The 26,736-nt window shown below is 40.5% G+C and overlaps 1 protein-coding gene across 3 annotated transcripts in view; it reads left to right on the forward strand.

Moving 5' to 3' along the window:
• Positions 1 to 26,736, forward strand: part of SLC25A21 (solute carrier family 25 member 21) — a 516,568-nt gene that overhangs the window by 297,988 nt on the left and 191,844 nt on the right. For 2 of the 3 annotated variants that reach the window (XM_060004663.1, XM_060004662.1), the window contains exon 2: positions 2,611 to 2,659. The exons of the other annotated variant lie outside the window; for it this stretch is intronic. In XM_060004663.1, coding sequence (XP_059860646.1) covers positions 2,611 to 2,659 — 49 coding nt within the window. The remainder of the gene's footprint in view (positions 1 to 2,610; positions 2,660 to 26,736) is intronic. 3 annotated transcript variants of the gene reach the window in all.

The following is a 26,736-nucleotide window of genomic DNA, read 5'->3' on the forward strand; positions in this document are numbered from 1 at the left end:
GTGCTCCGCAACGGGAGAGGCCACAGTGGTGAGAGGCCCGCGTGTAGCAAAAAAAAAAAAAAAAAGACCTGAACTGAAGGATCACTTGACATTGTCCTTTAATAATCTATATTCAAGTCTACCTTTGGGCACCTAGTTTGTCTTCTGCATTCCCCCATTTTATTGCTAAAAAGGTTACTGAAGACATTGCAGCACTGTTCATAGGTGAAGGCAGAGGTGGACCAGGAAGGAAGGCACAGGAATGACAACAGCATTCTAGGTTTCTGTACTTGAGGATTCTGTTAGGAGTTAGCAGGGGTGGGGTGTCCCTTGGTCAGTCCATCAGTGTGGTCCTGTACCTTCCATTGTCTCTTTTCTGTGGCTTAGTTTGGAAAAAAAGGGTCTTCTGCTTTATGTTGTAAGCATTCTAAATCTCCAAAGTAAAAAAACAACCATCCCATCCACCACCCATTCTGTGAAGTGTGATGCCTTTATTGTGACTTTCTATTCCCAGCTTTAAGGATACCCTTGAGTCCTCCACCAGTGGTTATAGGCAAAGTAGGTAAAAATTGTAGAAGATGCTTCCTGGTGAAATAGATATATTCTCTCTCTCTCTCTCTCTCTCAAAATTTTTTTGCAAGGTCTTTACCTTACAGAAATCAGCCTTGTGTCCTAGGATGAATAATCTCAAATATAAAGCACACCCAGGCCACAGCTGAATTAAAATTTTACTTAAAAATTGTAAATATTTGTATTTTCTGTCATTCATTTTATGAGAACCATGGCATAGTTCCTTGAAGACAGTTGACAATTTGACAATAAAAGTAAACTGTTATGCAAGACTAGAATTGGAACAGAACATAAATAGCAACATTTCACACTGTAAATAGCAACACTAAATCACTGGGCCTAAAACTTAGTTTTATGCATATTGCTGTTCTCTGTTCATTGTTTTCCCTTTACATGTAAGGTTGTTCTCAGTGTGTCACTTCTGTGCCCACTTTTGAAATTCTTCATTCTTTCAGGCACTCTTGATGCTGCATCAGGCTATGTCCCAGCACTGAGCACAATACCCTGCATGCACACCCTTCTCAAGAATCATTTGTCAGTCTATCAGGTGTTGAATCATTGGTCACTTTCTCACATTTACATAGCTGCTGAACATCTGGATATGTGATCAACAACATTGCAATTCTACATTCAAGTACTTCCTGTGCTTTATTTCATATCATATTTGTCAGTATTTCTCCATCCTTGCTTGCTTATTTGGGTTATGTTCAAACTAATGAATAAATGTAGAATAAATTGCTGCCAGTTCAGTTCATCTAGAGAATTAGCTGACATAGTGGCATGTGCAGTAGCCCTAAGCAGCATTAATTTATTTATTCCACAAATTTTTATTGAGCTGACTGCCAACTATTGTGCAAAGTGATGGGGATATAAAGGTGAATAAGGCAGGTGGAATCTCTGTCCTTGTGGAGCTTTTAGACAAGAAAACAGTTACAGTGCAATGTAATAACACAAGTCCAGGGTACTGTGGGAGCACATCAAAGGGTACCTGTATCAGAATTAGGTTCAGGTACGAGTGGCAGAAAACCCAAATAGCAGTAGTTTAAAGGAAATGAAAATTTTCTTCAACGTGAATGTCTGGAGGTAGACCAGAACTCCATGATGTCACGGACTACTTCTGTCTTGTTGCTGTGCTACGTGTGACCTCCGTGCCCAAAATCACTTCATTGTGCAAAATGGCTTCTCCTGCCCTAGATCAGCATTCCACCAGAAGGAAGTAGGAAAAGGAAAGAGAAGAGCAGCCTCCTTAACTTTAAAAGACTTCCTAGAAATTGCTCAAACCACTTGCACTTACCTCCCATTGGCCAGAACTTGGTCACATGTGACCTAGCAGCAAGGAAGGCTGGGAAATATAGTATTTATTCTGAGCAACCAGGAAGAAAAGGGGATGAATACTAGGGGACAACTAACAGTCTCTGCCCCAGGATTTCTGGGAAAATAGTTGCCCAAATTGAAATCTGAAGGTAAGTAGGATTCTCAGAAGAAGTGTATGTGTGTGTATCCTCCCAGGAGGACAACATTCCAAAGAGAAGGAAAAGCTCAGGGAATTGAACACTGAAAAGAAACTGTTCTCCTTGGATGATAGTATTTGTGCTCTTCTTCTAGTTGGGCATTGACTCTTTCAGACTTAGAGGTGCTTGTGACACCGGTACATCCATGCTGTGATGAGAGATGGTGAATCTACCAAAGGGGAGAGGGTTGGAGCATCACTGCTTATGTGTTTGCATGTTAATAAATGTGACTGGGAGCAGTGGGAGGGTTAATGGACACATGATTAGATTGTTGGGAGAACATATTAATAGAAGTGAATATCACTCCTCTGTTTAAAATCTCCGTTTGTGCCAGAGCACTTACAAAGAAGTAATCACTCATGTGTCTTGCTCGCATAGAAATAAAATCATGTTATTCATTAGTCTTTTGCTCCTAGCTTCTATCACCTGTCATGTCCAAAGTCCCGAGTTTTTAATTTGAAGATTCATACTTGAGAAACCAATAGGGTCAAGGAAATAAGAACCAGTGTTTACATGAGTGTTTACTGGACTTTTCTTTATCATCTTTCAGGTCTTGTAGAAATTTGCCTGATGCACCCTCTCGATGTGGTGAAAACCAGGTAAGGTTCTGCTTGAACAAGTTTTATTGACTTTGGCTGATATCCAGATTAAGATCTGTCAGAACACTAAATGCTAGAACTTGTCCTAGGCCGGTAGCTTCTCCCAAAAATGGCATTTATATTTACTTCTTAAAGAAAATACGATTTGACAGATAAAATGTAAGCAGTGAAAAGCATTTCTGGATAGGGGTCCTCTGAAAGTATATAATATTTTACTGCCTTCACCTGACAACCATAAGGTATAATTTGTGACTAAACTGGTAAGCGAGGGAAATTTATCAAAATGATGTAAAAACTAAACTCTATCTAGTGAATTATGACAGCCGACTTTCATTTGGCATTGCATATAACATATATGTTATATAGCATATAACAGATTGCTATTTAATAGTGAGCATTTTGATGTGAAACTCCAAAATTTCAAGTAAACTTCTTAAATGGTGCTTAAAGAATTTATTCCTACAACTGTTTGCCAATACAAAGTGCCATATTTCCTGGAAAATGCCTTCGCTCTTAAATGCCTTAAAATCAGGGCAATGTATTCAATCTGTTTACCAAGAGAAGAAAACATCTTGTGGGTTTTAATATGATCTAGAGCAGTTTTTTAAAAGTTAAATCCATGGCTAAATTACTGAACTCTATTTTTTCATATTAAAAGCTCTGAAAGTATAGTGAAAGTTTCCATTTATTTGCATTGTGTAAAACCCAACAGCATACCTAGGCTGGAGCTGAACAGCAAAAGGTGCCACGCAACAGTGATGGTCAAAACAAACCCTTACTGCCACAATTAGGAAATACTTGATGAGTCAGGCTGGTCGTTGAAGGGACATGTTGCTTACTTTACCTACAGAGGCAACAGAATCTTAGTTAGGCTGGTTGCTGAAAGCAAGGGAAGGTGTCTGTGACATGCAAATAATATTACATTTCTGATAGAGATAGAGAAGATGAGAATTTGGCTTCTTTCTTAGCTTGGGAAGCTATAACAAAATTTCATAGACTGGGTGGCTTAAGCAACAGACATTTATTACAGTTCTGGAGGCTGGGAAGTCCAAGATCAAGGTGCCAGTCAACTTGGTTCTTGTTGAGAGCCCTCTTCCTGACTTGTAGACAGTCACCTTCTTGCTGTATCCTCATGTGGTGATGGAGAGAGGAAGCTCTGTTGTCTCTCTTTCTTCTTATAAAGAACACTAATCCCGTCATGAGGCTCTACCCTCATGACCTCATCTAAACCTAATCACCCCACCGCCACCAAAGGCCATCATATTGGGGGTTAGGGCTTCAATATATGAATTTGGGGGGCCGCAAACATTCAGTCCATAGCAGCCTCAAGTCGCCAAACCCGAACAGAGAAAGAAGGAAATCCAAAGTTATATTCAAATGTAAGGTGGGTGTACTTCCTGGAGCATCTTTTATAGAGAGTTCAGAAACAGAAAGCAAAACTCACTGGCCTTTCCTTCTTAGTTTCCATATTAACCTTCTTTGAAAAGCCAGATTATTGTTAATCTCTCTGAGGAATAAATTGTCTTTTTCATTTAATGGTAATTTCCTAAATTAGTGCAGTGTTCAAATGAGCAAGGAGAAATAAGAATGATTTAAACAAGACCATATTGACGTTACGGTTACTCATTCATTCCCTCAATCCTTCATTCATTCATTTAGCAACATGTATTGAGCACCTAGTGCTTGTGGGTTCTAGGTTATCTCTGCCCTCAGAGAGCTCACGATCTGATGAGTTAATAGGAATCTCATCACAATGAATTTCAAAAACGATATCATTTCATGGTACTGGATATGAATCAGATATTTCTTGAAATGGATGTGCCAGGTTACTGGGGCTTTATGTCTTCTTTGTTATATAGATATTTTTATGAAAAGGGCATTCATTGATTAGAATTAGTCACACACCCTTACCAAACTTCAAGGGAGAGGGAAAAGTACAATCCTTCCAGGGACCCTGAAGGAGAAGGGAACTGGATGGTGGATGGTATTTGACCTGCATAACAATAAAAACTGTGTTGAATAAAGACTCACAATCATAGAATAAACTGAAAGCCCCAAACTTTTGCAGTTGGCTGAATCAGAAGTAGAATATGCAAGATTGGTAGCATTTATCACTGGGCACTAACACACAGGTGGTAGCGAGAGGACAGGACAGACTAAATTATTGCCGAAATCTTCACTATTATAGTACTGGAGATGACCACGTTTCTAAATAAGAAAAACTGTAAACCATAAAGGATAATTCATGAAACCATGTAGCATTAGTGCTGTAGCATTAGTGATTTTAGCAGGTTACTTTTTTTAGCAGGTCACTGTAGCATTAGTGATTTTAGCAGGTTACTTTCCTTAATGACATCCAAGGGCCTTGGATTCTAAATTGTAGCAGGCATTGTCAAAGTGGGGCATGGGATACACCAGGCCAAACCTCACTTGCTTCAGTTTTCTGTGGGCTGTTTTAGCCTCTTCTCGGATATGTTCCTTGAAGAATGGGCCAATGAATTAATCTGAGCATGGAAATGGCTTATTTCCCACAACATCTCATGTGCTGGAGTATGGCAAAATCAATCAGTCTAGTCTTTTGGGGTTCTGTTTATACCTAATCCTTTTCTCTGTGGAAGGAAAGAAAATAGATTCTAAAAGTGTACTTCCAGCTTCTTTCTTCACAGGAATTTTTCTTTCATCATTTTTTTTGCACTCTTTAAATTACCGATTCTGTTACACCTGGCTCGAGGGAGAGAAGAGGTGGTGGTGTTACCTAAGCCCAGGCACCAGGACTACCTGGTGAAAGCCAGAACTGCCGTAGATCTGTCGAGTGGTAGCTGGTCTCAGAGGAACCCCAGCCACCACCAGATTTCCTGCCTGAGGCAGACAGGGAGAGGGGAAATCCTCTAGTTTCTCTCTTCTCTCTACCCTTTAGTCACCGATCAGTGCTCCTATATGCTGAACCCAAGGAAGACTGGGAGGCCCAGCCTGGCAGAGGGCTGTCCCTCTGCGTAACAGAACAGAGCAGGACAAGGGAAGAGTGAGAAATGGTCTGAAGACAAACAAACAGAACTGACACACTGTTATTTTAGTGGGATTTGGAGAAAGAGCTGACATAAACATGCATTTTCTTTTTTTAAATTGAGACATAATTGACATATAACATTATATTAGTTTCAGGTATACAACATAATGATGCAATGTTTGTATATATTGCAAAATGACCACCACAATAAGTCTAGTTAACATCCATCACAGCGCATAGCCACAATTTTCTTTTTCTTGTGATGAAAACTTTTAAGATCTACTCTCTTAGCATCTTTCAAATATACAATATAGTATTATTAACCATACATTACATCCCCAGGACTTACTTATTTTATAACTGGAAGTTTGTACCTTTTGACCATCTTCATCCATTTTCCCCATCCCCATCCCCTGGCAACTACCAATTTGTACTCAGCATCTATGAGTTTGATTTTTTTTTAGATTCCACATATAAGTGAGATCATACGGGTATTTGTCTGTCTCTGCCTGATTTATGTCACTTAGCCTAATGCCCTCAAATTCCGTCCATGTTGTTGCAAATTTCCTTCTTTTTATGTCTGAATAGCATTCTACTGTATATATATGATACATCACATTTTCTCTATTTATTCATCATCCATTGATGGACACTTAGGTTACAAGCATGCATTTTCAATTCAGCATGTTTAACAGGAACTCACTTTGCATTTTAAAAGATGATTAGAAGTTGTAACTGATAAGAAGTAGCTTATTCTCCTCCATGTTAAGTGTGGCTCTAGGGATAGACCCAATGTGAGCATAGGCTAACCACATGACAACAGCCTTGTTCTAAATGTCCCCACCTGATTTTGCAGAGGAGATGTGGCTAAGATGCCATAAACATGGTAGTTAGGTAGAATCAAGGTCTCCTTTGAGATTCTCCCCAGAGACATGCATATACACTGTTTTATAGTTCTGTTTATACACCAAGAACTTTGTGTACAGTTACGGTTGGACCCCCAGTTAAGAACCCATACCTACAAATGACAAGACTATTCACCTGTATAACTACGAAGACCAAAGGTAGTTTAGTTTCTCACTTTATATCCTCCAGAGATTCATATTAAATAATCAGTAATATCTCATACATCTCTCATATTGTCTCTGTCTCTTTCCCTGTCTCTCTGTCTCTCCCCGTTTCCCTTCAGCTTTCCTTTCCCTACATGGGCTTCATTTTTGGCATGGCTTCTCTCACTTGGCAGCAGGTGGCCTTAGCAGCTTCAAGCTTACATGGTCCTTGGTGTTTGTATTCTCTCTGAGACAGGATTACCTAGTATTTAAGAACCCTGGCTCTAGAGTTAGGCTGCCTGGGTTCAAATTCTGCTTCTTTATCATCCGTGTTACAGCAGCTACAGGGAAGTTACTTAACTTCCCTGTGCCTCCGTTTATCTCATCTTCAAATGGGAATAATGTGGTACCTACATTATTGTAGGAAATAAATAACTATACATAGATATATAGTTATATGTATATAGTTATATATATATAGTTACATATATATAGTTTTATATATATATATATACACACACACATACATACCTATATATGTATATATATTTATATGAAAGCATGGTGTTTAATACTGTGTCAGCAAAGGAAATGGGAACTACAAAGACAAATGGGGTTTATAAGGTAGTCAGGGAAACATGAGGGAAAATACAAAGTGTGAGAAAGGGGAAGTGTTTAATGTGGAGTCAGAAGGTTTCAACTTTCCAAGCCGGAAGACTTGTGTTATGTGAGCACTGCATTTAAATCCTTCCTCAGAAGGGTGTTTGCAACTAGAGAGTCCTTTTGGCTCTGAGGGCAGGACAGCATCAGTTTCATCTATGTGTTCCTGTTGACATCATTCCACACATCATTTTAGGGCTGTGTGCTGACGTTTTTAGGTAACCCCCGTGGCAAGCACAGTGTCTGGCCTCCAGGAGGTGCCCAGTGAATGCTGTTGAACAAATGAATAAATGAGTATTGGGAAACAATCAGAAATAATAGCCCTATGAGTTCTATGGCCAAATTGGAATGTCTAGAAAATGAGTAATATGCAGCTGTGTTGTCTTCATTGAAAAACTTAAGATTTCATGAAAGAGATGGGAAGTGAGAATCTGTTGAAATAAAAAGGGAGAAATGACTTGATAGGATGGTGGGCAAAAACATTTCAAACTTTTGGTGGAGTTTTGGAGACTGGACTGGGGAAGAGTGAGATGAGAGGGTTTCCAGTAGGCGTGTCAAGATGAAAGTTGGGTGGAACGAACCTGCATATGGCATTGAAGGTACGGAGGCAGCACGAGTGACAAGCTTTGAGATGAAAAGCAAAATGCTGGACTTCATCTAGGACAGCACTGGCTAATTGAAATACAATGCATGACACATACATAAATTTAGGTTTTCTAATAGCCACAGTTTTTAAAGTAAAAAGAAACTTTTTATACAATTACTTTTAACAATATATCTCATTTGACTATATCTTATTTGAGCTCATTTATCTAAAGCATTGTCATAGCAACATGTTAATCAATATAAAAATTATTGAGATATTTTGCATTCTTTTTTTTCATACTCAGTCCTTGAAATCTGGTGCCTATTTTACACTTAGAGCACATCTACATACTGATAGTCACATTTCAAACGCTCAATAGCCACATGTGGTTAGTGGTTATGAGATTAGACAACACAAGCCTAGAGTGCAATGGGGAAAGGACTTCTTTAAGGGGAAAGAGAGGTGGTCCAGTGGTTCCTTAGTAAGAAAAATACTCTTGCTTAAAATGGGTTGACAGTTGCAAATAAGCAAGGTCCTAGGTGGGAGTGAATTTTACTACATATGCATTTAATGGTCTGTACTGGTGTGTAGAGAGTAGTATTCAAAACCCCACAGATTTATGAAAGTCACAGTCCAAGGGGGTTTTAGCTTACATCCCCTGCACACTTATTCCCAGGAAGGGAAATGGCTCATTGTGCTTCAGGAAGACGGAATTACTAAATTACTAAGGTGTTCATTCTCTTTGGCCCAGAGTCACTTTTCATAATTTTTTTTTTTTTTTTTTTTTTTTTTTGCGGTACGCAGGCCTCTCACTGTTGTGGCCTCTCCCGCTGTGGAGCACAGGCTCCGGACGCGCAGGCTTAGAGGCCATGGCTCACGGACCCAGCCGCTCCGCGGCATGTGGGATCCTCCGGACCGGGGCATGAACCTGTGTCCCCTGCATCGGCAGGCGGACTCTCAACCACTGCGCCACCAGGGAAGCCCCATCATTTTTGTTTCGTTTCATTTTTGAATGGGGCATAAATCAGGTACAAATGAACTAAGTTACCCATCCTGTAAAGACTGAACTTCTAAAAGCCTATCCTGTCAAAGAGCTGTGAGGCACTCTTTTTGGTGGATGCTGGAGAAGGCAGGGAGAGGTCGGGGTGTGGAGTGTCCTCACAGCTCCTTACAGATGCAATTATAGGCTGCTGGTGAGTGGACAGGCCAATACATACCTTGGCTTTCATCCTTCCTCACATTAGGACTTAATTTGCACCGAGAAGTCTTATTATACTTCTCTCCAAACATGTGAATTACTGTGTGAATTCTAAAGACTCACATGGTTTGAAGATTTGGTATCCACATGTCATTATATAAGTGCTTATCGGGCTTTTACTGAAGCTGTTGAGATTGATTTACGCACTCTCTCTCAGTGGCTCCCAAACCCCAGACCTGCTGAATCTGAAACTCTGGGGGTGGGGCCTATGGATATTTACGTGTAACAACCTCCTGGGTGAATCTTAAGCCTGACTGGTCACTGGGTCAGCCTTTGGGAACCATGGCTGAATACCCCATGGGCAGTTCTGTAAAACGTCTTCATGTAAAGAATTCTTTTGTGTGTGTGTGTTAAACATCTCATTAACCTGTGGTTCTCATTGGGTGTTTATACCGGTTGTATACCGCTTTGTTAGCAGTGATGGGAAGTGGAAGGGCGGAGGTTTCCCTGCGGAGGTCATTCTGTGGTTTGTGAGAGTGATATGGGAATATATTATCTACAGCCAGAGAAAACACATTCTGTCATACTGAGTGAGGTTACAGGGGCAAAAAATCAGTGCCAGGCGATGGGAGAGGAGTGAGCGTTGGTTGTTACAGAGGGAACGTAAATGGCTCTGATGGGTAAAAATGATTTAGAGGCATAAGCCCACCACAAACTTTATTAAAAAGAGAGAAATCTGAGGACAGGTTATGGTGAGAGGCTGCTTTGTGGGGAGCCCAGCAGAGAGCGAGGACCTGGGGCTGGGGAGCATCCACAGGCTCCCTTTACAGGGGGAGGGGAGCACAGCAGTGAACTTGAAAACGAACACTTAATTTAGAGGTTGGAGAGGGGACATTGAGCAGCCATTGGGGCCAACAGAACAGCAGGGTGGAAACAAGGAACGAAACTTTTTTTTCCCCCCCAGTAGATCCTTTAAAAAGAAAAGAAAAGGAAAAAAATCCTTTTATAATGGGGAGAGAACAGTGGGAAAAGTTCAGGATGGAGTATAAAGTCAAGGCAGTAGAGTCTATAGGATTAAAAACATTACAGAGCAGCTGAGAGGGTTATTTCCATATGTTAACGATTTGTCCGTGGTATAAAACATTGAGATCACATTCAGGGTTAGACCATGGTTATGCCTGATTTCTCACCGTGCATAGAAATCCAGGGCTGGACCACTGTCATGGCTTGTTTCTAACCATGGAGAGAATGTGACTGAAGTAAAGCAAGCAAGGAGTAGAACCACATTTTTATAAACTATATTTTTGTTGCGTCTTTGTCATTTAGCTAAATCAATCAGTGGCAACTCATAATAGTATGAAATGGTTACAGAATCCCAAAAAACGTTGGTGTAACTTCAACTTTGCTTTTGAAGTTGCATGACCATATCTGGGTTTCTCTGGGATTTGTTTTATTTAATTGAAATGTCTTTCTGTACTTACTGAGCCAAAGCAAGGAAGTCCTGGGTGGTGGGCACACTGCAGCTCTGCATTGATTGAGTATGTCATTCTTTCCATGTAGTCATCATTAAAGATTTTATTTATTAACATAATCAAATAAAAATGGTGCACAGGATGGATAATATATTTGGAAGGGGTAGAGGTGACAATTAACTATGCTCTCCTTGGCATGTTGTAGGGCTGCAGTGAATATGTGTTAAGTGAATAAATGTGTGCTTTAAAATGCCATTTGCTCCCACCTAAGTTCTTTATTACAAATTATAAATTCATCATTGCCAATGAGTTCATGCAAACTTTAAAAGGTCCCACATTTGTATAGTGATTTAATTAAAAAGACTAATATAATCTAAGCTTGACCCTAAAACAAGATAAAATAATCCTATTTTGTGCATTGTTAAGAATGCTGCATGACGTTGTAGATATGTGTGACTTTCTGGGGAAAGACAGAAGGTTTGGGGATGAGAGACCATAACCCCATGAAGAGATTTCATTAATATTACTCCTGGGATTCTTACTTTGACAATGTTCTGCCTCTTTGGGAAACAAGGGTTGTATCTACACTGTGGAAAACTCAGAGGGGCCCACAGTAGACAGCCCACTGAACATAAAACCCAGGCCATTGGCGGGGCTGGTTGCAAAAGCTTCCTGATCCATAGGAAACACTCCATGTACGTGGGCCTTTGCTGCTACCGAACAGTTTTAATCATTTCTCCAGTGGCCCAATAATAATGAGGAGGAGATAGAAAGAGAGGACATCTAAGGACCTGTTGCTCTGAGGCACTGGAGAAAAAATTGGTCCCAAAGATCTTATGCAGAATCTTGCTACCATAGACTAAAATAATTTTTCAAATTTCTTAATAAGGAAAAAAAACTTTTCTTTTAAAAAAATCCAGCCAGTTCTCCCTACATAAAATAACATAGTTCTATTAGGTTAAATCAACTGTAATTCACTTTATAATCTTGAAATATTTCTAATCTTTCTTTCTTTGTCTTCCTTTTTCTCTCTCTTTCTTTCTTTCTTTCTTTCTTTCTTTCTTTCTTTCTTCCTTTCTTTCTTTCTTTCTTTCTTTCTTTCTTTTTCTTTCCTGCCTTCCTTCCTTCCTTCTTTCTTTCTTCCTTTTATTTTCGCTTTTTTGTAAATGGAGTTCTTTTTAAAATTACTTCCGAGAGGAGCATACTATTTTTATGACTCACATTGTGGAACCTTTGTAAAATGTTTCATCTCTCCTTAATTTGTGTTTTTGTCTAAATTTTTAAAATACAGATTTGGTGTTTGTTTAAAGGACAGTAGCTATTATTCCTCAACTAATGAAATGGGCTTAGAAGATTCTCCCTTAGCTAATAAGTAAGGCGTGTTCTATTTTGACACTTCTGTCTTCCTTCTGCTTAACTGCAAAGGCTTCTTCTTCTAGAGGAGCCCAGCCTGGAGGATGAGGCAAAGTATCTGTCCACTCTTCATGCCTGCCAGTGGGCTTCTCCAGACGTCCTTTTTTTTTTTTAAGCTGAAAGGTAAATAATTCTTAAATGGCTTTCTTATCTTTGTCATGGGAAAGTGAATTACTTCTAAAGTGAGTGTCAGCATGAAGACTACTTCCTCTGTTCCCCCCGCCCCCCACCCCCCCACCCCATCCCCATCCAGGGTTTTATCCCAATTGCTTTAAAAATTGCAGCAACTTCATTTAGTGAATGCCCATCACAGGTTCCCCTATAATGAGATATTTTGCCTTAACCATGGCTTAGATTCCAATTTTGGATTATTAGAATAGAATATGCCTATAAAATATAGGAATAAAATAAACTGACTTGGGATTATTTTGAATTAAAAAACAAATGAGATATTTTTAAGTGTTTTTTAATGCAGTTATAAACTTTTCTCAGATAATCATCTATTTTTTTTTTTTTAATTTATTTATTTATTTATTTATGGCTGTGTTGGGTCCTTGTTGCTGCGCGCAGGCTTTCTCTAGTTGCGGTGAGTGGGGGCTACTCTTCGTTGCGGTGCGTGTGCTTCTCAGTGCAGTGGCTCCTCTTGCTGCGGAGCACGTGCTCTAGGCACGTGGGCTTCAGTAGTTGGGGCACGCGGGCTCTAGAGCACAGGCTCAGTAGTTGTGGTGCTCGGGCTTAGTTGCTCCGCGGCACGTGGGATCTTCCCGGACCAGGGCTCGAACCCGTGTCCCCTGCATTGGCAGGTGGATTCTTAACCACTGTGCCACCAGGGAAGCCCCATGATTTTACATTCTTATTAACAGCTCCCGGTGAGCATCCTGCCCCCTTCCTTCTCAGTGCCTTTGTACATGCTCTTCCCTCTAATAGGGATGCTTGTCTCTTTTTTTTTTTTTTTTAACATATTTATTGGGGTATAATTGCTTTACAATGGTGTGTTAGTTTCTGCTTTATAACAAAGTGAATCAGTCATACATAAACATATGTTCCCATATGTCTTCCCTGTTGCGTCTCCCTCCCTCCCACCCTCCCCATCCCACCCCTCCAGGCTGTCACAAAGCACCGAGCCAATATCCCTGTGCCATGCGGCTGCTTCCCACTAGCTATCTACCTTACTGCGTTTGTTAGTGTGTATATGCCCATGACTCTCTCTCGCCCTGTCACAGCTCACCCTTTCCCCTCCCCATAACCTCAAGTCCGTTCTCTAAGAGGTCTGCGTCTTTATTCCTGCTTTACCCCTAGGTTCTTCATGACATTTTTTTCTTAAATTCCATATATATGTGTTAGCATACGGTATTTGTCTTTTTCTTTCTGACTTACTTCACTCTGTATGACAGACTCTAGGTCTATCCACCTCACTACAAATAGCTCAATTTCGTTTCTTTTTATGGCTGAGTAATATTCCATTGTATATATGTGCCACATCTTCTTTATCCATTCATCCGATGACGGGCTCTTCAATAAGTGGTGCTGGGAAAACTGGACAGGTACATGTAAAAGTATGAGATTAGATCACTCCCTAACACCATACACAAAAATAAGCTCAAAATGGATTAAAGACCTAAATGTAAGGCCAGAAACTATCAAACTCTTAGAGGAAAACATAGGCAGAACACTCTATGACATAAATCAAAGCAAGATCCTTTCTGACCCACCTCCTAGAGTAATGGAAATAAAAACAAAAATAAACAAATGGGACCTAATGAAACTTCAAAGCTTTTGCACAGCAAAGGAAACCATAAACAAGACCAAAAGACAACCCTCAGAATGGGAGAAAATATTTGCAAATGAAGCAACCGACAAAGGATTAATCTCCAAAATTTACAAGCAGCTCATGAAGCTCAATAACAAGAAAACAAACAACCCAATCCAAAAATGGGCAGAAGACCTAAATAGACATTTCTCCAAAGAAGATATACAGACTGCCAACAAACACATGAAAGAATGCTCAACATCATTAATCATTAGAGAAATGCAAATCAAAACTACAGTGAGATATCATCTCACACCAGTCAGAATGGCCATCATCAAAAAATCTAGAAACAATAAATGCTGGAGAGGGTGTGGAGAAAAGGGAACACTCTTGCACTGCTGGTGGGAATGTGAATTGGTTCAGCCACTATGGAGAACAGTATGGAGGTTCCTTAAAAAACTACAAATAGAACTACCATATGACCCAGCAATCCCACTACTGGGCATATACCCTGAGAAAACCAAAATTCAAAAAGAGTCATGTACCAAAATGTTCATTGCAGCTCTATTTACAATAGCCCGGAGATGGAAACAACCTAAGTGCCCGTCATCGGATAATCATCTATTTTAAGTACAGGTTTTGGGGGAAAGAGAGAATCTGAAACTAATAACCATGTCTATTTTGAGATAAGCTCTAGCTCTAAATTCAAGAAGTAAAGTAAAAGTTCAAAATGTTTGCTGTTTATCTGGCTATAGTGCTTATTTTATTTTAAATGATTTCTAGTTAAACTCTAAGCAGTGTCACCAGTGAAAATAAAATTGTCTTATCAGAGGTGTTTGCTCCCCACCTGCATGTATAAAGAGCCTGTCTCAGAGAGCTGGAATATTCCTCAAAAGTCATGTGCCATGCAGGAAACGCTTTAGGTTACTTACTTGGGTGCTTCCTGTATCACCAGAGAACCAAAAGTGTTGAGAAAGGAGCTGCTTGAGAAGAGAAAGCACAACTGTGAGCTGACCCTTGGAACCTCGGGCCCTGCCCATGGGAGAGCTGCTTTTGAGTTGAGCATATAGTGGGAATGATGCCGAATGGAATCGGAATTGCTGGGATTGTAGCACAGCTGAAAACTATGGTTATCATGGGCATGCTAGAAGGTTGTTTTTCCTTTTTGTGAAGCAAGAATAAAAATCATAAATTTCTTTAGACAAACATAAATCCAAGGCTGATAATGTAATACCATAACTGTGAACCTTGACCAAAATTGATAAAAGTTGTTTGAACATTCCTGGAAAATCGATTAATTCTCAAAATATTCTTGTTGAGATGGCTTAAATTGCCTGTATTGCTTTTGCTTTGCAGTCAGGGCACAGCTGAGATTTAGTTTTGACATAATGAAGAAGTTTGCAAGATGATAAATAGAGCTGTATATTCTCTGGATGCAACTCTACGTGCTCTGGGCCAAATTCCTACAGAATAAAATTTTCCCATTTGGGGCTTATTGAATAATATTTTCTCCAGTGAAACTTTTGCAAGTACTGAATAGGTTACATACTTTCATAGCAAAAACAATCCAAAATTAAACCGACTATCCTCAATTTTTGGTAATCAAACTCTATCTGGGATATGCATTTCTCTTTTTTATGAAGAAACACAACATATGGCAAATGTCTATCAGATCTAATTGAGTACTGTTAAATTCTCAAGAAAAAAAAGCCTTTAGAATTTAAATTATCTCTGTGTTTGTGTCCTTTTAAATTCTGAAAAGTAACCAGTAACCAGTATACTTAAAAAAAAAATTTTTTTTCAGATGTTCTCAAGTGGGAACTGGTTAGAATTCTGACCCGTTTTCCTTCCAAAAGAACAGGTTAGCAGAAATGATCCCTTTGTAGACAGGCTTTAAGTGTCAAGCGAGAATGTGATTAACACATTAACTCCGAGAGACATCTAATCAAGCAGGAAGATGAACGCAGGAGCCCAGCATTCTGGTTCAATGCTGTCGGCTCCGGTGATGGGAGTCAATGGAACGCTCTGGGACTTGATTCTTCACCTGGAAATGAAGGCTGTTCTCCTAAATGATCTCAGAGTCTTCTTCCAGTTTGATATTCTATGTTTCCAAAGCCACGTTTTCATTGCTCAAAAATAACGTGATCTTAGTACATGTCCAGCAGTGGGATTTCTCTGTTGAACATGCCAAGCTTTCTCCTGTCTCAGAACCTGTGTGCTTGGTATCCCTTCTTCTGGAATGACTGGCTCCTTCTCAACCGTCAGACCTCAGCTCACTTGTCATCTCCTCTGAGAGTCTTACCTGGCTGCCTCATCCAAAGTGGCCTCTTGTGTTTCTCTCTTTCTCATTACCGTGTTGATCTTTTTGCTCTAGTCTTCTGATCTCGTCACATTGATTTCTATGTGTACTCATTAACTGTTTGTCCACCTCCCCTGGAATGTAGGCTGGGACCTTCTTTCTCTTGTTCACTGATGTATGTATGTAGTGTCTAGAAGAGTGTTGGCACAAAGTAGGTGCTCGATAAGTACTTATTGAATGAAGGTAGTTTAAAAATTGATGCATGTATATTTTAAAATTATATATTTGGAAAAATAAAACAAACAAAAACACTAAGGTTGTCTTTTGCTCCAGTCATGAGCCAAGCTTCACACAAGGGCAATTCACATACTTTATGCAATTCACATATTTCTTTTGGCTTCATAGCCTGGGCATTTTATACAGCACATGTTGTATTTTCTTCAGTGCTCAACTTGTGGTTTATAGCTTTATACCACAGAGAATTAGAAATGATATTCATATATTCGCTCTGTGTCAGTGAATTTTCCAGGACCTCTGCACCAGACGCTCCTTTTCTACTCCTGACACTGCGAAATTTTCATCTAGATGCAGGATAGTTGTGTCTCTCTCAGTCCTGTCCATTCTTCTCTGCCAAGGTTCAAGGCTCTTTTTTCCAGTGCAGTGCAGGGACGACCCCTACCCACTACAGTGGAAAGAGAAGGACTCACTCTTGTGGGTGATGCGAGGACTGGTGGGCATGATTCTAGGGACCGGTGGGCTTCCTGAGGCCAGCCTGGACACTCCTTAAGGAAGTGTTTTTAGTGCACACAGTTATCTTATTTTTACTTGCACAACTTATGAGGCTAGTTTTTTTGTTTGCTTGTTTGCTTATTTCTAATGAATAATGCCAGATGGAGTAGGGAGAGACTATTGCACTGCTCAGTAGATTGGCCTTACCACTTATTGAATTAAAAAGTATAGAAATCTCTTTTTGATCAGGATTTGCTAGGGATCTTAAGCTTTTTCTTTTTCAAAGCAACCAGGATTAATAGAGTAGTAGTGTCAAGCAGGGCTCTAGCTCCATTTCAAAACAAAAATAATGCATGACTTCCAAAAGTAATATTTTCTAGTCTCTTCTCCTGGAATCTGAGAGAGGCAGAGGCGGGGGATGGGGGGTGGAGGAAGAGGGAGAGGGAGAGGGAGAGATTTATTAAGAAAATGTTAATCGTTGCTTGTGAAGTAATAATCTTGGAATAATTTTTGGCTTTTTGCTATGCTTGGTCCTAAAGAATCTCAAATTAGCATTTCTGTTTCCTTGTTACATACTGAAAACTTAAGTAGATTATTTATTTGATTTCCTTTCAGTACAAAAACAGAGAAACTTTTAGGTTAAATAGGAAAAAAAGAAAAAGAAATGACCTCGAAATTTATCCTCAGGTTGAAGAATTGGAAAAGAACTATTGTTTTACATTTTGATTTCCCAGAGTGTGAGAAAACTGTCCTTGTCCAGATGCTTGCCAAGTTCTCAGAGAACACTTAAGAGTGTTTTGGGGGAGCACGGGGAGATAGTCAGGGTCTTGTATGCGGGTGTTCCAGGTTTCAAACTGTAACAAGGGAACAGGAGAAAAGAGGGAAGCATTCCCAAATCAAACATAACTCTCAGGAAATGAGCCAGAACACCTGTGAGAGGTCGGGGGTCAGAAAAGACAAACTCAGGCTTTGCTATTTTGATCACATTACACAAAAGAAAATGGTCATAGATAGTGGACAGAAGAAAATCTGGAATTTTATGGAGAAGTTAGGAACTAAGGACTCTGCCGTTCTAAAACTCTTTTCTCCCATGACTCTATGATGTTTCAAAAAATATTTTCAGAATTGACACTGAAACTTTCTGGTGGTCTCCTGTTGCTTAAGCATCAGGTTGAGGAATTATTTATCTCTTTCTCGTAACTCCCAGAGGTTCACTTCTGGGAACCTTCTGAGGCGGATTCTTTGGCCAGTGCTTACAAGGCTCTTGGCGGGGCGGGGGTCCAACAATCAGAGATGGAGAGACATCACAGCCCTGAATCCTGGGCAATTCACTTCTATGGAGAGAAAAGAGGTTTGCAAACGTACTTCATGGGACCTCCTAGGGAAAAAGAGGGTGTTGTTTCCATCTCATTTCCCAGCTCCAAATTCTCTGAAATCTGCTTGATTTTTGCCAGGTGTCAAATTATAACCCTCCTTGTCAACCACAAATGACTAATGATTAGCCTAATGACTATGCAAAGTTTGAAACTCATATGTACGTTGTAACTTACTGGCTACATTGTGTTTTCATAAATAGTGAAAAAAAATTTTTTTGTCCCCAAAAGCCAATAAAAACAAAGTTTTAGAATCTAATTGCAATATTCATTTGCAGTTGTTGACCCTGCAGGTGCTCAATGAGAAACAAAATGGGAGCTGCAGCGGCCCATCTTCAGGCCTGCAGCCGGCCAGCTCAGCAAGTGATGCCCGTGCCCTTCTCCTGGGGAGAGTTAAGAGATGTCAGCACCGCTGGGCACAATATTTGACCCTTAAACTCCTTCATATACAAGCAGCTGTTTTCCCCTTTTCACCATTCCCTGAAGGAAGCAGGAGGGCTGAAATAACTGATACTCTTTTTTTTTCTTTAATCCCCCTTGCATAACGTAAATTTAAAACTTTAATTGAACGATGACCAGTTTGCTCGCTGGCCATTTACTGGTAGGCTGTTGTGCTCAAAAAAAGCCTTTGCATAATTTTCTTTTCTTTACATTGTGTGTAAAAGGAGCAAGAGCTCAGCAAGTTTCCTCCATATTTACTCCTGGCCCCCAGTGTGTGCCTTGAGAGCTCATAAAAACAAATCTGCCTCTCAGCCAGCAAGTCGGTAATGGGATCTGGAGCCTCTCTCCGCAAGGTCACCTGTTTAAATAGACTCCCAGAGAGCTGCCTGAAAGGTGTTTCCATCCTCGGGCCTCTCGCTGCCTCACTAGCTGTCTTTTAGGAAGTGAGCCTTCCAGTATGGGTCCTGCCTCCCGAGGAGTCTTCGTACTGCCCATCTGCACTGCAGTTGATGATAAGAAATCTGGAGACCCAACCCAGGCAGATTCAGACCCCAGGTCTAAGATAAAGCACGCTTTAGACTCTAAATACAAAGAATTGCCTTTAAAATTAAAATAGAACTGTATCCCATTTGCTACTGGAGTGCATTATAGAGTCGTCAAACAGTAATAAACGTGAAAAGACCCCGTGGCAATGTGAGGGCTGTAAAAATCATTGTGAAAAAAGAAGCCAAGAGTTGTTCACAGGAATTTAATGGCCTTTTGCACCAGGGGCAAGCTTCCTTGGACCGCACAGCAGACAAGCCTCCCCCAGATTACATGAAAAAACAAGCCAAGTATTTGTGATGATCGTCTGATTCCACATTTTTTGTGTGGGACATGCTTCCAGTGTCCAGCTTTCAGTCTCCACAGATCTGTCTCCTTCCTGCCCCTCTGTCCCACAATTAAGCGCAATTCCTGCCTCGTTCAGATTCTAGCCAGATTCACTCAGTAAGTGACCCTGTGTGCCCTCCTCTGTTGTACCGGCCATGCGCCAAGGTGTGGGGACCCCAGGGCTTCTTCCACGTGTGGATCACCCCCTGTGTCTGGCACAGCCCTAGCCAGCTCCAGATCTCTCCAAAATGGTGCTAGTGACCCCCTTTCCTCTGGCTTCTCCTGACTTAAGAAGGGAGGGAGTCTTGGCGTCAGCAATTCAGTGAGGTTGTCCCCCCAGCACCCACTACCGGAACTGCCAGTCTCCAGAATCCCCCCCCCTCTTTTTACAAGCCATGTCTGAGCAGCCAGGACTCAAGGCTGAGATCCAGATCAGGACTGGCCTGACGGCTTTGGAATCAAAGAATGAAGTCAGGGTAGAAACAATATACAGAAGGACAAGCTCAAGAGAGGGAGAGCAAACAAAGCCGGCAGTTCCTGGTTAGGGTCATAAAGCTCCTACTTCCTTTACAGACCAACAATAAACAGAGTCAGTCACCAATCAGTAAACATTCCTCACACACGAGTGGGGATTTGTGTTCAAAGACACCAGATTGGACGCCGACTTCCCCACCTTGCTTTTCCCTTCCCCCAACGTAATAGGGATCCTAAATAAACTTCTTTCTTTGTAAGGTTAACCTGGGTTTCTCAATCTCAGCTCTTCTGACGCTGTGGGCTGGTTAATTCTTTGTAGTAGGGGTCTCTGCCCTGGGCATTGGTAGAATGTTTTAGTAGCATCCACAGCCTCTACTCACTAGATGCAGGAAGCACCTTCCTCCCAGTCTGAAAACCAAAAATGTCTTCAGACGTTGCCAAATACCCCTTGGGGGGCAAAAATCACCCTCTACCCCCTTTGAGAGCCACTGGGTTAAACAAAGGATCGAGTCCATTGGTCTCATGCGTGATAGGCTTAAATATCGATATGTGACAAATGTGACAAATACCAGTGAGGCATCAGAATACGTACGATGTTATAACCCGGAACATGCAGTACTGTACTTCGGGAGTTGCTCGGCAGACGGGAAGAGCAGTGATTCTCAAACTTCAGTATGTGTCAGAGTCACCTGGAGGGCTGGTGAAAACACAGACGCCTTAACCCCACCCCAGCGTTACTGATTCAGCCGGTCCGAGTGGGAGCCAGTAATTTACCTTCCTGACAAGGATGCTGATGTTGGTGCTCCTGAAGACCACGGGGCTGGACCTTTCTGGATTGGCACTTGACCTATCAATGGTGAGGTAGCTACAGACGAGGAAGCTACATTGTTTGCAGCCTTCTTCTGTGTGTCTGTATCTTCCTCTTCGTCGCCCACCGTCTGGTATCACATGACTTCTTTCTCCCAGGGTCTACTTGATGGTGCCTGCCCGTTTGACCATTTTTCGTTGGAAGATGCCCCCAATTTTTCCCAACTACTTGGCTAGCTAGAACTTTCAGTTTGGCTGTTTGTTCCTCAGGTCTACTTCCTGCTCTTGAATTAACCCATACTTAACATGTCAGGAAGTACTGATGGACACTTCTGGGTTCTTGTTAATCCTCCTCAGATTTCACAAAACAAACTACCAAGCCATGGCATACCAAGAAGGTGGCTTGCCCAGCAGGGAAGAACGTATTTTATCACTGACGTTGTTCATAATTGCCAGGGCATGGTGATAATAAAAAGCAAACCAAAATTTATTGTTTTTTCAAAATTCTGTACAGACAGTGCACCTCCTTATTGTCTGCACCTCAGGCAGACTGCTGTCATCACTTCCCCTTGGTAGTTTCCAAGGACAGCAAAATACCTCCCCAGCCTCATGCCCTAGAAAACTATAAAAGACACCAATTACTCTTCCTGCACTAGAGGTTTCTGTACGCTGTAGGTTTCTTAGCAGGTGCTTTACTGAACTCTGTGACCATTCATTGTTCCCCTTTGTTGATGAGATCAAATCCAGACTCCTTAGCATGACATATGAGGCCTTTTGTGGAAGACCAACCTTTTTCAGAATCCACTGTATTCACTGACTGATCCATATACCTACTATCTGCACCAGACTATCATTTTTTATTCCCCAAATATGGCCTGTAACTACACATAATAGTGAGAACAGTAGTAAAAATAATTAGCAGCTACTTATTGAACATTTCCTGTGTGCTATGTACCGTTCTTTACCATGTTGTCTATTTTAATCCTTCCAGCAAGCCTGTGCATTATTATACCCATTTTACCGATAGGAACCTGGAACTTAGGTCAAGAAATGAGTAAAGAAGGGAGTCAGGATTTGAACCCAGGCAATCTGACTCTATACATTGGACCTTTCTGGATTGGTACTTTACCTACCAATGGTGAGGTAGCTACAAGATGAGGACAGTGTACTGTTTTAAGCCTTCTTTCTCTCATCTTTAATTTTCTGTGTTAAGCACTATACGCACTATTTATATTTGCAATGATTACTCTCACCCAGCTTCTCCTTGGGCAAATTCTGTCATCTTTCAAAACTCGACTCAAATATAACTACTTCCATGAATCCTCTTCTACATCTCCAAATGGAATGAACCGTTCCTTTCTCTGACACTGAATAAAGCTCTGTATGTGTGCATGTGTATGTATGAGGGCACGTGTGCCATGTGCATGTGTGTCTACAGTATATATAATATGTACGTTTCATATCATAGCGTTAATAGATTTTTGTAGTCCCCTCTGTTAAAGTATGAGATCATGTCACACTTATATTTGTAGTTCTAGCATCTAACATTGTGCCTGGTACCGTATAGATATGATATATGTGCTAACTGAAGGAGTGAATGAGTAAGTAAAGGAATGATATATCCCAACTTTAAATACTGCTTTCAATGTACACAGTCCACATCAATCTACCCGTTGTCAAACATGAGTTGAAGTGAAGACTGAAACATATACTTCTGGTTTCTATAGTTTAAAAGATTTCACCCTACGCAGTCTTGTATAAAAGAGGGAAAAAATAAGACAATATATGAACTGTGCTCTCTAATCCAAGGGGAACAAAAGCACTGGATGCATAATGCAGCAGTGTTTGTTGGAGGGTCTCAGAGGACACCTAAGACCTCTGAAAAATAGGGTGTTGGCTGATGAAAGTCCCAGGGATCAGACCATTAAAAAGCTGTGGCAAGCTGTGACAAAGTGAGAGAGTGGCATGGACATATATACACTACCAAACGTAAAATAGATAGCTAGTGGGAAGCAGCCGCATAGCACAGGGAGATCAGCTCGGTGCTTCGTGACCACCGAGAGGGGTGGGATAGGGAGGGTGGGGGGGTGGAAGACGCAAGAGGGAAGAGATATGGGAACATATGTATATGTATAACTGATTCACTTTGTTATAAAGCAGAAACTAACACACCATTGAAAAGCAATTATACTCCAATAAAGATGTAAAAAAATAAAAATAAAATAAAAAGCTGTGGCATTCGTCACTGGTCCAGCAGAACCAGGAGTAGCCAAGCTGGAGCAACTTCAGCCGTCAAAGCACGTCTCCCCGTTATAACCAGTTATTTATTGGAGTAAGTGCTAGTTTGCATGTCCACATGGGCAAAGGAAGGGCTTCGGAGGAGTGAGATAGCAGGCAGGCCCTGCCTAGGAACTGGGTGCTGATGACTTGGGCTGCAAGCAGGAGTCTTGGGAGGTGAGGAATTAAGCTGGTCCTGGCACTGCCTGTCATATTAGGAAATGATTTCTAGAAGTTAGAAATAAATGCTTAGATATAAAAAAACTGTGTGCCGTAGCCACACCGCACTCCAGAGAGGGCTGTTTGTTTATAAGAGATTAATAAATTGAAGTATGGAGTTTATGCTGAGAAGTGTTCAGACAATCTGCTGTGAAATGCTTTGCTTGAGTACAACATTCACTTGGTTGGATCTCAGATTTTGCAGTTTTGGAGTTGTCCTTGGGAGATTTTAATGGAAGCAGAGCCCTGCCAAAACATTTATATCGAATATATGATTCATATCTTATCATTACCATTTTCAAAAGAACAATTTAATTATACTGTTTCCCCCTGAACAACTGTTGTTTTGTGCCAAATTCCTTTGTAATATTCTATTTTATTTTGGCTACTGAAACAATCATACAGTATAAGTACTTTGCTGCACTCCTGGTTTTCACAATAGGAATGTCACAATTTATTACCAGGGATATATGTTCTAACAGATTTACAATTTTCCTTTTTCAGTGCATGGAAGCAATTTGATCCTATTTCATGTTTATGATATTCGTTATATTCAAATTTGGTATATTTGGTTTCCATGTAAGATTTTAGGAGTGTTTCTTGTATGGTTTTTTAATATATGTATTTAAAGCTGAATATGGTTAGCTGTGTGTTTGTCTTGGAAATATTCGAATGACAATTTTCTTATCCAGAATTTCCTGTATTATGCCTAACACATGATGGTAGACTCCCAAAGAATGCTATTACCATGCTCTAAATGCACAAACAAAAAAGCCAGTAGGAATTTATAAATTTATGTGAAGGTAGACTTCAACTTCTCTAGGTTTTTATAATTTTGTGAAAATTACATATTTCACATAATATATGAATTTTTGGCACTCCAAAAGGGTCAAGTTCAGTTACGTAATGCTAGGAACTCTAACTGTACTTTCAGCAGGAATTGCATTGACATTTTAATATGCTGTCACTTTAAGATACACTGTGAAGTGTGAACAGAGCACAGGATACCTTAACCAGGTGTGTCTAATTGTTTTGTTTTTTCCCAAATAGCAATTGTATATTTAAGAAAAGATTAGAATCCAAGAAGAGTATTTCAACACTAAAGCAAACTAACCAGGTTCACTTTTGCTGGCTAGTGGTAACAGATTGGACCTTATCTTTGTTGTTGTTCTGGATGTAGGTGGTTTTGCTTGGTAGGTTCTTCCCGCTCCATGCGGTAGAGGAAAGGGTCCTCAGCATGCTCATTTGGATAGCAACAAGTGTGTTTCCAGTACTTTTTGGCTTTGAGTTAAAGTCTGCAACTGCAAAAATAATCATAAGGTTGAGGGGAGGTAAATCTATTTTATTATTAAAAAAATATGTAACTGTTTTTGCTAACTCTTCCAAATGTTTAACGTCCTTGGTATCCTTCCAGAATACCATGTTCATTATTTAGGAATTAGGGAAACCTCCTTAAAGTAGCTGATCTGTCCCAGGAAAAGACTTTGTTTTTAGATGTGGTCATCATATTGGCGAACAAGCGAGCAAGCAAACGTTAGTATATATAAAACAACACTTCGTGAGGTTCTGGGGATTAACAACTCAGAGAAGGCTCTTAGCTGCTCAGGAGAACATACATTAAAATGTAAGTCTCTCTCTCTCTTTTATGTAATAGGAGACACAGCATTTTGAATACCCAGATATTATGCCATTGAGAGTAATAATTTCCATTGTTTTTCTAGTCCCCATTTTTTGTCTAGTTCACCAGTTTATTTTATAATCAGCCACGATCAACTGATTAATTCTCCTGACACCCAGAGTGAGCATGTTGTTACCCAGAAAATGCTATTATTCATGAAAAATAGTCTGCCTTATCCCAAGCTAACAGGTGTCCCAGCTCCTTGAAGTGACATGGCTTAGAGCTATTGACTATTCCGAGGTGACTTGCCTTTCTGGGTTCTTAAATTCTTGCTGCTTGATTGTAGAAACTCAGGGGTATCAACTTGTTAGTCAGGCTCTAGTTAAGGTAAAGGAATTCTGATCAGTTTGCTCAGAATTGTCTCCAGCTGTGCAGGTTTCCGTCCTTGGTTGAACAGAAGCTGACCAAACTCTCCCTTAATTGCTTACCTCTTTTTCTTCAGCCACTGAAATTAGGTGTGATTGGGCCCTAACAAATCATGTGACGCATATGGCTCCCAGGTTATCACGCACACTTTACTTTGTGCATAGTGAAGAGTACGTTTAATAAACTAATAATGACTCCAGCATCTGTGAGCTTTTTCATAATTAGAATATTTTCCTTTAAATAGAGATATCAGGCAATTCTCTGTACTGAACATACGTTATCCTTTAAAATCTTAAACTGTATCTCTTATTTAAAGAGGACTATAGAATGTCAAAATCTTTAATCACCATTTTTACCACTAACATGTTTAGTAGAGGGAAGGAATAGGTAGAAAACACGATTCTCTGTCATCTGCTGTGGTTGCCCTGTGAACTGCCTGTATTATGCATTAAATCTGAATTTCTAGTAGTGAATGAAGGAGTCCCATGGAGCATAATCAAGACCAAAATATTGCTTCCTAAATAGATGCTAAATCCCCACTCTCCTTTTTCACTGAATGGTGCTGAAATCCATTCAGAGTCTTTAGTAGGCTTTTGTGCCCTGTGCTACGGCTCTATTAGATGCCTGGAAATTACAGGTGATACAGAGAAAGTAATATGTTATAACAAAGCAATGAACTATCAGCGAATTTTCCAAGGTGGTTACAAAGTACTCTGGTGAACGTCATTTTTGAGAGATTGAAAAAAAAAAGGTAGTCAGGTCTGAGTTCTGATTAAATAGCTTTCTGTAATCGTGAGCCTTTGTCTTAACAGAGACTGCAGGTGGGACCTTTTCATCTTCTACTGCTTTTTGTAGCTGGCAAGCTAAGGTATGGAAAGAATTTGAGTTTTAGAGCAAGACAGGCCTGGGTTTGAATTCTGACTACAGCTTACTAACAGTGTGACTTGGCCGATTACTTAACTGATCCCCAGTTTTCTAATCTGCAAAATAGAAATCATGATACCCATCTAATGAGACGGTTCTATTAGATGCTATGAAGTATGTAAAATGCCGTGCAATTTCTGCTAAAGAGTCAGTCACTGGTAGCAGTCATTACTTCTCTGCAAACACGGATCGGTGTGATTGGAAGCCTGCATGAATATCTTGTTTGCTTTGTAAGCAAGGAGTCAGGATAACTCTGTTTAGATAAAGTTCAGGCTCCTCTCTGATCTTTGGGGCTCTGATCCCCCTTACCCTCAGATAAAGCCCACACTCCTCAGCCCTACTTACAGGGCTGTCAAATCTAGCCCCTGTGGCTTTTTCCTCTTCCTCTCCTGCCATTCTCCCATCCTGAACTCTTTGCTCCGAACACCACACTCTTGTTTCGCTCCCCCGTTGCCGATGCTGGTTCCTCTGTCTCGAACACTCTT

The sequence above is a fragment of the Delphinus delphis genome, chromosome 2 (assembly GCF_949987515.2).
Source record: "Delphinus delphis chromosome 2, mDelDel1.2, whole genome shotgun sequence".
NCBI classification, from domain to species: domain Eukaryota; kingdom Metazoa; phylum Chordata; class Mammalia; order Artiodactyla; family Delphinidae; genus Delphinus; species Delphinus delphis.